Genomic DNA, 13,335 nt, shown 5'->3' with positions numbered 1-13,335 from the left:
TATTAAGTACAAAATCTTAAAGAAAATCTAAAACTAGAAAATAGAAATCAACTGATCTGGACACTAAATAGAATACCTACAAAACAGTGGTCAGCCAACATGTCTATTTCACACTGGCTCCCAAGGAATAACTATTTTCCATCTCAAGTGCATCTTTCTTCTTTCATATTTTAAGAAATTGAAACTTCCTCACAAGTGAATAAATAATGTCTTTCAGTTACAAGAGTTGCTCCCCAAATTACCAAGAAGGCTGCATTTGTGTGGGCCCACATGTTACACACATTACTTGCTGCCTCTTCATCCTGCATTTATTTTCTTTTTAAATCAGGTGGATGAGGAGATTCCAATTATTTCTGTAAAGAAGGGAACTTGGCAGTTGAGAAAATATACTTCTCTGAAGAAATGAGAGCTTGTAAAAGTGACCAGAGAAGTTAAAAACAAAGTAGGAGGGAAGATACTTCATTGCAGCATTATTTTCAAACTAAAGCTTTCAATGTACCTTTCATATACTGCCGGTAGAAATGTAAAATAGTACGGTCATTTTGGAAAACAGTTTGGCAGTTCTTCAAAAAGTTAATTTAAACACAGAGTTACCACATGACTCCACCTAGGTATATGCCCAGCAGACTTGAAAACGTATATCCACGCAAAAACTTGCATAGGAATGTTCATAGCAGCAGTATTTATAGGGCAAAGATGGAAACAAGTCAAATGTCCATCAAATTATGAATACAAATATAAATAAAATGAGGCATATACAGTGGGATACATTATACAATGGAACAGTATTCAGTTATAAAAAGGACCAAGTATCGGTACATCCTATAACATGGATAAACCTTGAAAATACACTACATGAAATAAGCCAGACACAAAAGGCCACACATTGTATGCTTCCATTTATAAGAACTGACCAGAATAGGATATTACATAGAGAAAGGAAATAGATGAATGGTTTAAAGGAAACAGATTAATCCCAGGAGTTGGGAGAGGAAGAAATGAGGAGCAGTTGCTGATGGATGCAGGGTTTTCTTATGAGGTGATGAAAATGTCCTAGAATTAAACACTGGTGATGTTTGTACAATATATTAAAACCCACAGAGTTGTACACTTTTAAAGGATGAATTTTATGATGTGTAAGTTATATCTCAATTTTTTAATGAAGGAAAAACAGAAAGCTAAAAACTAATTTCTTAAGGGAAATCTTGAAATGAGAAAAAAACAAATCCATACTTCAGCGTGAAAGCATGTCATATGAACAGACATAAGCACATCTCACCAAATTCTGATCCGATGAAAAACATGTGAACATTTCAGTGGTATTACTACCGAGGAAGGTAGTTATTCTGGCAAAGAGTGACATCTGCTAAGGAACAGAAGTTAAGAGAATTGCCAATGGAGAGAAAAACCTAGATTAAGAATCTGATTTTAACACTTTCCAACTGTGTGTGGCCTTGGACAAGCCATGTAATTTTTCCATGACTCAGTTTCCTTTCCTGTAGAGGAGGAATAATAACCTCTCACACGTTCTTATAAACCTGCTGAATAAAGTAACATATGTATAAGGTTTAGCAAACTGCCATGGACAAAGTAAATACTCAAATATTTACACAGAAATAGATTATGTGTAATACTGTGTAATACCACCAAATAATGTTCCCAAAATACAAACATAAAGAAAAACAATTTAAAAGGGTATCATGTGTAGGAGGCTCATGGAGCAGCAATGTGGCACATGAGGAAACTGGCTTTTGAAAAAAAATTTTAAATATGGAAAATAAAATCTACCCCTGTTTTCTACACATTCCAACTTTTCAGGATAGTTTCATTAGAGCTTATTTAAAAGCAAATTATCTCTTAATCACAAAGAGGCTTTTATTGAATCGAAGGCTGGACCTTCTATACATTGAAAAAGTCAGTGGAGGGACTTTCATGGTGGTCCAGTGGTTAACACTTCACTTTCCAATGCAGGGGATAGGAGTTCAATCCCTGGTCAGGGAGTTAAGTTCCCACATCGTCAAAAAAAACCAAACCATGAAACAGAAGCAATATTGTAACAAATACAACAAAGACTTAAAGAAAGAAAAAAAAAAGCCAATGGAACACAATATTGCAATCAACTATACTTCAATTAAAAGGAAAAAGAAAAAGTTGGTGAGACAGTATTCCAGGAGTGGCTTATCAGGGTTCTCATACTTACTGGTGTTTGTTTACCTGGAAGGCCAGTAAACATGCAGATTTCCAGGCCCCATCCCAGAGATTCTGATTCAACAGATCTGGGTGAGAACCTGAGAATCTCATTTCCAACCAGCTCTTGGGTGATGCCAATGCTGCTGGTCCAAGCACCAGACTTTGTGGAACACTAGCTTAGAGGACACAACATTCTAATAGCTCAATTCTTTTTTAAAAAAAGTGAATTATCTCACTTTAGGGCAGGTTTTAGGAACTATGATTACCTTAGTAATCAGGAAAGGAATGAAAGAAAGAAACAGGGTGATTAAAAATAACAGCTAAGATTTACTAAGTTCTTACTTACATATGAAGCATCATTCTAAATACTCTACATTGCTTTATTTGATCAATTCCTCCTAGCCACTTTATAAGGTAGGTACTCTTATCCTATCCCCACTTTATAAATAAGGACAGTCAGCCCCACAGAGGTTGAGCAATTTGTCCAATATTATATAGTCTGTGTGTTTGCCATGTATGCACTGCTGAAAATTTTAAAATTCAGTAGAATCCATAATATCCACTTGCTGATTTAACCGGAGAAGGCAATGGCAACCCACTCCAAAATTCTCTCCTGGAAAATCCCATGGATGGAGGAGCCTGGTAGGCTGCAGTCCATGGGGTTGCTAAGAGTCGGACACGACTGAAGCGACTTAGCAGCAGCAGCTGATATAACTGTATATATTTGTGTTGTATGTGTGTATCAGATAAAGATCAGATAAAGAAAAAAAAAAGACAATTCTTTGAAAGTCTCAAAATTCTAGAAGTATGAAAATAAGAAAAAGATCATTTCACTGAAAAGCCATAATTTCTCTTTTCTATTTTACAAACATATATTAATCTTCTTTTTCAAAATGATAATCACTCATCTCTTAAAAGACATTTAATGAATTTCACATAATCTGACTCCTCAGAACTGAAATTATCTTTCTCTAGCCACTTCCTCTTTATTTAAGGACAACAATAGCCAAAATTCCTAGAAGACAAATTTAACTTTTATTTTAAAACCATCTAGTGATCAAAGTGCTTACAAATCAAAACTATTTTAAACATTGTTTGGTTAATGAAATATCTTCTATTGAAAGATTAATGAGTAAAGATTACATACCTTGTTTTTAAAATAAACCTCAATTGGCAAAATGAAACCAGCATACCCAGATTCTTCTACTTTGTAAGGTGGATCTTTGCACACTGAAACATTAAAAAAAAAAAAAAGAATATGTGAGTTGAGAATTATAGGCAAAAAGACATTCTTCTTTCCTTTAAAAACAAGAAAAAATAAATAAATAAATCCCATCCTTCCACCTACATCGTTCTCAATTTTCATGGGCCCTTGCCAAGCCCCAGCTAACTCTCTGAGTTATTCTTTATTTCTTGTTTAGAATCTACAATAATATTCCTATATAAATCAAATACGTTAGTTATTTATTCAAGTCTTGATAAGGGCTACAGCATCAGTGTCAGCCATGGCCATGAATGACTTGACCTCAGTTGTTAAACCCTGCCCTAACGCTTTAGGGAAATTGAGGACAGCTCCTTGTGACCCAAAGCTTGAATACAACTATCAGTTTCCTAACAAACATACTATCTATGTCTAGTCTGTGATGTATATCACTCTATCCCAAACCTCTCAGTTCTCCGAGATATCCTAATTTTCATATCAAAAAGTCACAGGACCACCCTCCTTCCTTAGAAAAATCCCAAACCCGGTATCTCCCAACGTCATTAAGACTCACTATTCTCCATTACCTCCACCAAAGAATATTTACTGAAATATTGTGATACATATAAACACTTCAAATCTATTTATATCATAAGAAAACATAAGAAACAATAAGGTTTTTGTATTCTTACAAAGAAAGACTTATTTAGACTTGGGAAATGAGATATGTCCTATGAGCTAAATATGATTCACCCCACTAAAATTTCCATTCATTCAAAATCAATCACAAGCCAACTGAAACTATTCTAGCTAAGGCTGCAATACTGGTAGTCAATATCACAAAGAAGTAGAAATGTACATGTTGTACATCAAGACCGTATAGCACATAAGCCAGTTCTGCAGGGCTCCAATCTACCTTTTCAACCTTCCTCCTTTTGTTACCCACCAAACCTCTTATGCTGCATCCAGCTGCACTGATTCACCACCAACAGGCCCAGTATTTCCCACCTATGATCGGTCCTCTTCCTGTCTCTCATACTTTGATGCTACTCTTATTTTCTGCTAGTTCCAATCCCAGTTTCCTCACAAAGCCTTTCCAGCCCACAAGGTACTATCACCTCTCTCTCTTTACCTTCCTGAAGTATTAACTGTCTGAAGCACTGATTTGACACTTAACAGACTTCCTTTTTATCATATATTCAGGGGCCTCATCTCTAATTCCCTTTCACTCCTTAAGGACAGAAACATTTGCTCAGGAACATGAAGAGTGTCCAGGGCTTGGGTACACCTGGATGCCAATCTGGGATCCATCTCGAATTAGCCAGGCCACCTTTGCAAAGTTACACCAGTGGTCTGAGCCTCAGGTGCCTCATCTGGGCCATGTAAGGGTCAAACAGGATGATGTATGTGGAAGACCCAGCGCAGGTCCTGGCACACACAAGTTCTCAAGATGTGACAGAAGCGAGGCAGGAGCTCTAACCTGCACAACACCCAATGTTCACGTAACTTTCTCCGATGAAAACAGAAAAAAGAAAACAAGTACAAAGCCCTGGATTTGGATTAGAAGACTGAATTCCAGGGCCCTGGACTAAGGATTCTCTACACAGCTACAGCTCCATTCCTTTTAAAAGGGAGGGACAGGTACACAGTGCTATATTTAAAATGGATAACCAACAAGGATCTACTGTATAGCGCAGGCAACTGCTTAATGTTATACGACAGCCTGGATGGGAGGGGAGTTTGGGGGAAAATGGATACATGAATGGCTGAGTCTCTTGGCAGTCCACCTGAAACACTATTAATCAGCTATACTCCAATATAAAGTAAAAGTTTAATGTAAAAAAAAAAAAGGGAACATGAGTTAAATAAATAATTTTTAAAAGAGAGAAAGAACACCATGTGTACATTGTAAGCACGGCTGTCAAGACTCAAGAAGATTATATATGTGGGGAAATACAAGTCTAAGGCATTTTTAATGCAGAAGATAAGGATGATGTACTTAAAAATTAGTTAGACATTCCATGAATACAAATACAATTACAAATAGTTATACTGAAGACAGGATTTTAACATTAGGCTATCTCCTGTAGCCCACTTTAGGAAAATTTCTCCAAACTGACATCAGAAGAAGTAAATGATGAATGAGGCATCTCACCTGACCTTACAAGTTTCTCTAGTAAAAAATGAAAAAAGCAAAAGGACTCAGAGTGGCTTCAGCCCATCATCCACTGACCATCTGCCAATCTATCATGAATTATCAAATACCCTGAATGCTGAGTGGGGGCGGGATGCCACTAAATGCATGGGCACCCCCACCCCACCCCACCCAGAAAGCTAGTATTACACCCATGACATTTCCAGGCTGCAGAGCCCCTTTTCAGAACAGCAGTTTCACTGGCCAGGTTGCTTGGGATTTAATCATGCCAATGTCATTTGAAGGAAGTTTATTCCGTGGGCTGCTGTACATGCCAGAGAAGTTATAGCTGTTCCTCTATACACCCTTTTGTATAATTCATTTTCTCTATTTTGCATGCAAATTGCTCCTATTATAGAAAACAGCTGTTAATGAGCACATCTTATAGTTGACGGTCTTAGTTTTCTTTTTTTCCCACCCTCTAAAGGAAATGATCTGTTATGTATTACTATTCCATAGAAGTCTGGTTTTATAAGAAACTGTTTACCAACTCATACCTCAATTATTTTTAAATGCAGTATTTTTCATCAAAATGAACAATGTCTGTTGAATACCCTGAGTTCTTAATTAGAAGCAAACAACAGAAACGTTTTATTCACAGTAAACAGGACAGAAAATCAGTAGCAGTGCAAATACAAATTTACGGTTCTAATCTGAAAAAAAAGTCAAATTGAGGGAAGTGGTTTGGTTTATTTATTCAACTGTTTTATAATCAGAATCATTAACATGAGTCTCTAACCCTAAGAATCTATTAAGATCTATGTAATAAGATGCCAAACGTCATAAGTTATTGAGGGTATACCCATCTTTAGAAAGCTATCAATTTTTTTTAGGTGATCATAAAATGAGAGATTCATATTCACTTTTAAATTACATGCATTAATTAAGTAGAAATCACTGGGAACTCTTATTCCTGTCAAAATCCAGCCCAGATGTTAGCTCTTTCTGAATGTCTTCCTGTTTTTCTTCCAAGCTTCTCCTGTTGCACTTATGAGGCAGGCTGATAATATTCATTCACCTCTCGGACTCCTCACTAGACTAAGCAACTTAAGGTCAGCAACACCACCATTATTATTTGAGCACCAAATAATAGTTGCTCAATAAATTGTTGAATTGAATTTCTTAAAGATTCATGCCACTCTTGATTTTGGGGTTAGTCAATGCAAACTGGTTTATGTAGAACAGATCAACAAGTTCTTACTGTATAGTATAGCACAGGGAACTATATTCAATATGCTGTGATAAGCTGTAATAGAAAAGAATACAAAAAAGAATGTATGTATATGTGTAACCGAATCACTTTGCTGTACAAAGGAAATTAACACATTATGAATCAACTACATTTCAATTAAAAAAAAAAGACTCGTGACCCTCTGCTGATCTACCATTGCTAAAGAAATTGCAATTCCACAAGCAGCAATGAACTGATATTAACCAGTCAAATTCCTCTCCAAACTCCCTACAATCAACATAATATTATAAAAATGGTAGAAGTGATAAAAAATGTTGCCACAGAGAGGTCTTCTCTTGAAAGTTGAGCATCTAATGTGGAACTGGTTCTAACTTTTGTTAAGGACTTGCCCCAGCTGCCCATCGATAATTATTGCATTTACTTGATTCACTGTGCTAAGCCCTCTAGAAAGGAAACATACTAAACTCTCTCGGGTTTATGTAGAGACTGGGTATTACCGTGGCTTTGGGCCCAATGTCCCTTCCAGTTGGACTCCTCTGCCTGCTTCCGTTGTACCACATCAGAGCCCCTAAGAAAAGTGAAGCAGGTACTATATGGCCATCTTGCTGTCCCCAACTGTTCCGTGCATCTAGGATTAACATCTAGGATGGGCATCGCCCTGCCACTGAACATGGCCAAGACTTTACATTCCTGACATTTTGAAAAGAGCAAGAATCAACAGCTGGATTTTCTGTTTTAATAAGCACATGCATGCATGTGTGCACGCACACACACACACACACAGATTCGGCCATTGCTTCTACTCAGCCCATTTCAAGACAGGTATTTCCAAATTTAAAAAAAAAAAAAGTTTTTGCACTTTGTGTCACTTCCTTATTTCCCTGAAAATATATTAAAGATAACATCAGGCAATTCATGAATTGTATTGTTGAGTTGTTTTTACCTTGTTGACTTTTTTTTTTTCAAATTCAAATGCAATTGTGAAAATCTAATTGTTTTCTATGCAACAGAAAACAGCGGCCACACGAGATAACGCCGAAAAACTTTCACAAAGTTATAAAGACGCAAGCTAGATATAGTTAGCTAGCTGGGCAGATGTGAAACACATGGCTCCCTCCTCAGGACTCACCACTCTAGGACCAGCTCAAACAGACTTCGGCTGGAAAACCTTCAGCCAATACTCCACAACAAAAACGGCCCTGTCCCTCTCCTGGGTTCAGCCTTTTTTCTCATTGATCCCATTAGCTAATCCTAATATACAAGCTACGATCAAGCCCCACCCTCACACTAGATTAATTCTGTGCTTTCCAATGGCTAAGGTTGTGTCTCAGGCCTCTTTTCATCTCTGAACCCAGCCTACTCATTATGAAACGCAGTAGAATTAAAAAAATGTAACTTTAGTATGACCTCAAAGGAAGAGATGGAGCAAGCCTGGAAGTTGAGAAGAAATGCCTGGGTGACAAACAGAAAGTATGAGCCTGAGTTTTGCATCAGGAAAGTAACAGCATAACAGAACAGTCAGTATAAGAAGAAACACTGAAGATGATGAAGACAAAAACAGGTAATATGGAAGAAGCTTATACACTTCCATAGAGAATTCACACCAAACACACTTAGAAATTCACATCCAAACCCAGGAAGGGTGAAATGGATAACACATATAAAAAAGGCATTGTTAATTTTGAATGTTACACAAAACTCCTAGACTTGGAGTAAGAGTTCAGGACTCCAAATTGGCTATGTTGAAAAAATCTTAATGATGATACATAAAAACAGCTTCATTGTTTAGCAACTTGGAATCTTTATGTATAGACTCAGAAGATCCATGGCTCTCTCCAGAAGGGGGAGAAAATAGACGATTTTTTTAAATGTATGCACATTTTCAGCTTTCGGAGGAGTTGTATCACCAGCCCATCTAGCTGAGGTTAAATCAATACATTTCATCTGGAGAAGACATAACCATCTTATTAAAATAAGACCCCATTCATAATCATTTCTTCAAGGATCATACAACAAGCCAGCAAAGGAGTAGAAAATGGCAACCCACTCCAATATCCTTGCCTGGAAAATCTCATGGACAGAAGAGCCTGGCAGGCTATACCATCCATGGAGTCACGAAGAGTCAGAAGACAACTGAGCATGCATGCACACACACACAGACTGCAGGACTTTAGTTCCCTAAATCCCAGTACACAGCTGTGAAAGCACAAAGTCCTAACCACTAGACTGCCAGGGAATTCCTGCCATGTCTTAAGATGTCAGTTATCTAGGTGCAAAATTCACCAAAACACGATGTCATATACTTCAAAGTTGCACAAGGCTGGATTTTAAATGTCCTCATCACAAAAAAGAAATGAAAACTATGTGATGGAATGATGGCGTTAGCTGATGCTATGGTGGGAATCATTCTGCCATATATAAATGTATCCAATCAACATGCTAGACACCTTAAACTTATATAACGTCATATGTCAAGTATATCTCAATAAAACTGGAGGGAAAAAACAAGCCAACAAAATACAGAGATTGCCTAAAACAACATATCATCAAGAAATGTTAGGAAATATTAAATATAAGTCTTCAAGCTTATGTCTTTCACTAAAGTTGATAGCACCGACACCAGTTTGTCCCAAGCTCCTTCAGTATAACTCAGTATATAGCACTGCTTCAGATGACTGGCCCAGTGGAAATACATATCCCAGGTGATATGATAAGAAAGAGCAAAACTAAATCTTCAGAGAAAGCTCAACCTGGAGACAGACCTAATTATTTTATTGAGAATTATTAAATCAAGAGATCTATCTTAAAGAGACTATCACTTTTAAAGTTAAACCTCGGGCAAAACATTTTTCAGAATACCATATTGCAGAAGGTCCATCAGGGAAAGCTACATGGAAAATGATCTCTTAGGGAAACTAGAGAAGTAACAAAGACCCTCACAATACGTGGCAGGTGCATCTTCATTTCAATGCATACTACCACATTAAAAACACACACACACACAACTGGTCATTAGAACTGTTAGTAGAAATCTAACTTTTCAGAGCCACTGTGAAAAACAGTACGGCGGTTTCCTCAAAAAACTAAAAACAGAACTACCATATGATCCAGCAATTCCACCCCCAAGTATATACTCAAAGAAAACAAAAACATTAATTGGAAAAGATACATGCATACCAATGTTCATAGTAGCATTATTTACAACAGCCAAGATACAGAGGCAACCTAAGTGTCCATCAACAGATGAAAGGATACAGAAGATGTGGTGTACATATACCACGTGAAAGAGCACTCAGCCATAGAAAATAATGAAACTTTGCCATTACAACAACATGGATGAACCTGGAGGGTATCACACTTGGTGAAGTAAGTCAGAAAACAAATATGTTATCACTTATATGCAAAATCTAAAAAATAAAGTAAGACAAATCAATGAATATAACAAAACAGAAACAGACTCACAGACACACAGAACAAACTAGTGGCTACCACTGGGGATTAAAAAAAAAAAGAAGAAGAAGGGGCTTGATATGGGTAGGGGATTAAGAGGTCCAAACTATTATGTATAAAATAAATGTACTCATAAAAGCTACAAGGATATATTGTACAGTGCAGGAAATACAGCCAATATTTTATAACAAGTTTAAATGAAATATAAGCTATAAAAATTTTGAATCATATTGCACATCTGAAACTAAATATAATATTGCTTTTCATTATTTAATCAAATATATTAAGAGCCACTGAAGAATCTCACTTTCTAAAATAATCACCTCATGATTTTTGGAAGAGCGTTTAAGTCACCAATCCTTGGGACAGTTCTTCAGCATCAAAGTTTTACCCAGTTTTTTATCCCAGGTTTTATACTTGGTCCCTCTATCACTGAGACTAATATCGCTTCTTATTTAGAGGGAAAAAAGGAATGGTATGTCTTCATTAATAAAGTTATCCTACCTTCTCACTTTTTTCAATTATGTTAGCCTAAATAATTCAGTTCAAGAGGCACTATATAATCATAGGGCTACAAAGTTAAGGCTGGCTTCCCAAATGCCTCAGTGATAAAGAATCCATTGGCCAATGCAGGAGCCACAGGACATGTGGGTTTTATCTCTGGGTTGGGAAGATCCCCTGGAGAAGAAACAGCAAACCACGCTAGCATTCTGGCTGGGATATTTCCATGCCCAGAGGAGCCTGGAGAGCTACAGTCCATGGGGTCCCAAAGAGTCGGACACGACTGAGCAGACACACACAGAGATAAGACAGAATCCTGCTCTCAGGCAGATGACAGTCTAGCCAAAGACACTGTCTGCTAAGTGCAGGTTCTATTCTAGGAACTGGAAATAGAGCAATAAACACAGCTGACATGGCCCCACAGTGATTAACCTTATGTCCACTGCTGGGAGGCAGGGACATAAGGTTTTCTTCTCTCCTAGAAGAAAAAATACATGTACAAGAAAATACTGAGAGAGTATTGGATAATAGGGACTTCAGTGAAAATACAGCAGGCTGATGTGAAGAAAAATGGGAGTTCCTCCTTATTTTAGATGAACATTTCCCTCCCTGAGAAAGTGACATTTAAGCTGAAACCTCAAATAAAAAAAAGAGCAGGGTATGTGTTAGCCAGGCAGGAAAAAAAGCCCTATTTATGTTGCTTACAGAGACAGATGTGTAAACAGCCTAAGGAAAGCCTGTCTTTACACCTGCCTCCAGGGCTGCTTACCCGGATTTTCCTCTTCAGCTGAGGTGAAGGCTACTTCCTCCTTCCTGAACATTCTCTCCCATTCTGTATTCACCAGGTAACACTCACAAAGTTTGGCTCTTACAATCTCACAGTTTGATTTCTCAAATCTTAAATTCTCCCAATGCTATGAACTTCCAAGAGAACAAAACATCTACTTACAAAATCTTCAGGAAGATCCTTCATCATGAAGGTTTCTTTAGGGAGCCAGAATTCTTGGGAATTGCATAATCTAAAGTAAGAGTTGTCTGTTTGTTTAAGTCTGTCCCTTGAAATAGAGCTCCTAAACACAGCACAGAAGGGAGCATCTAGACTAAACGCCAACCACAAAAAAGGAGTGGATTTTAAGTGCAATCTGAGAAAAAGAAAGATCATAAGTATAAAGCTACCTACTCAAGGGGAAGCAAACAATGCTGCAAGGGGAAAAAAACCACATGAAGCAAGAAACAAAGGAAGAATACAGAAGTGATGACACCCGAAATATTAGAATACAGAAGTTACGATTTCCTCCCTTTCCTATTAAAGGGATATTTTTCAACTTAATTTTTTTCTTTTAATAAGTACACAGTGTGTAAGAGCCACTTTTAAATGTGGTACATCCATCTTTTCATGTAAAGCATGCAATTCTTACTACTTGCCCTTTAAGTATTCAATGCAAAAGATGAGGAAGTGATGTTATACACAAGACAGATATCGACTGCATTAGGGTGACAGAAGTGGCAGTGTGTTATAAAAATAAACAAATATAGTCAATTAAAGTTAACACTCATTTTCTGTTTTAAAAAAATATACAACTGCCTAAAAGATCACTACAACCTAACTTCACAGAAAGTCCAAAAGATAATCATCCCCAAAAGGTCAATGATTCAGATTTTCTCTTAATTTATTTTTGCTTTATTCCCTTTTCAGTAGGAGAAAGAAAAAAAAAAACTTCCAGGAAAGCAAACCAAATTGTCCTAATTTTAGAGAAAGAACTAAAAACAAAATTCCTTTTCAGCATCTTGTGGATTCTACTTTGTTTTTTCTGTTCGGCATTTTGCACAGAGATAGCCTATCCTAAGTACACTAATTGATTTAAGCTCCATTAGATATTACAATCGGAGAAGGTAATGGCACCCCACTCCAGTACTCTTGCCTGGAAAATCCCATGGACGGAGGAGCCTGGTAGGCTGCAGTCCATGGGGTCGCTGAGGGTCGGACACGACTGAGCGACTTCCCTTTCACTTTTTACTTTCATGCATTGGAGAAGGAAATGGCAACCCACTCCACTGTTCTTGCCTGGAGAATCCCAGGGATGGCAGAGCCTAGTGGGCTGTTGTCTATGGAGTTGCACAGAGTCAGACACGACTGAAGCGACTTAGCAGCAGCAGCAGCAGCAGATATTACAAATGAAGACAGAATGGGGCAATGCTCATATGATGGCAACTGTTCATACATCGTGCATCCAAGAATGTGGTTCCTGTTACGCCTGACGATCTTTCAACCTTCCCAAATAAACCAAGGAAAACACTGTAGCTCCACTCTCGTAAAATGAGAGTTTTAAAACTGATTCCAGAAAACCCTACACTCCAGTGTAAGGATTGCTTTCACAAAAGCAATAGAGCACTAGCCCCAAACAATGAAAATTTAAATAGCCAAAGGACCAATCCTGGGTTTTAGAAACAGAATTAGGGTTCTTTTTATGTGAGAAACAAAAAAAAAAAAAAAAAGAAGAAGAAGAAGTAAGGCACTGCTAAAATAAAATCTGATATCACTCCTCAAATATACATTATAAAAATTTAACCATATCATTAAAGTTATGATTTTTTCCCTTGCTCCTA

The 13,335-nt window shown here is 37.3% G+C and overlaps 1 protein-coding gene across 1 annotated transcript in view; it reads right to left on the bottom strand.

Annotated features, from left to right (window-relative positions):
* MLLT3 (MLLT3 super elongation complex subunit) overlaps window positions 1-13,335 on the bottom strand; it is a 274,131-nt gene that overhangs the window by 117,425 nt on the left and 143,371 nt on the right. The window contains exon 3 of the mRNA XM_052645059.1: window positions 3,338-3,420. Within this exon, the coding sequence (XP_052501019.1) occupies window positions 3,338-3,420 (83 nt within the window). The remainder of the gene's footprint in view (window positions 1-3,337; window positions 3,421-13,335) is intronic.

This window comes from Budorcas taxicolor, chromosome 8 (assembly GCF_023091745.1).
Source record: "Budorcas taxicolor isolate Tak-1 chromosome 8, Takin1.1, whole genome shotgun sequence".
NCBI lineage: Eukaryota > Metazoa > Chordata > Mammalia > Artiodactyla > Bovidae > Budorcas > Budorcas taxicolor.
Note: the sequence above shows the minus strand (reverse complement) of the source record. Positions and strands in the feature narration are given on the sequence as shown.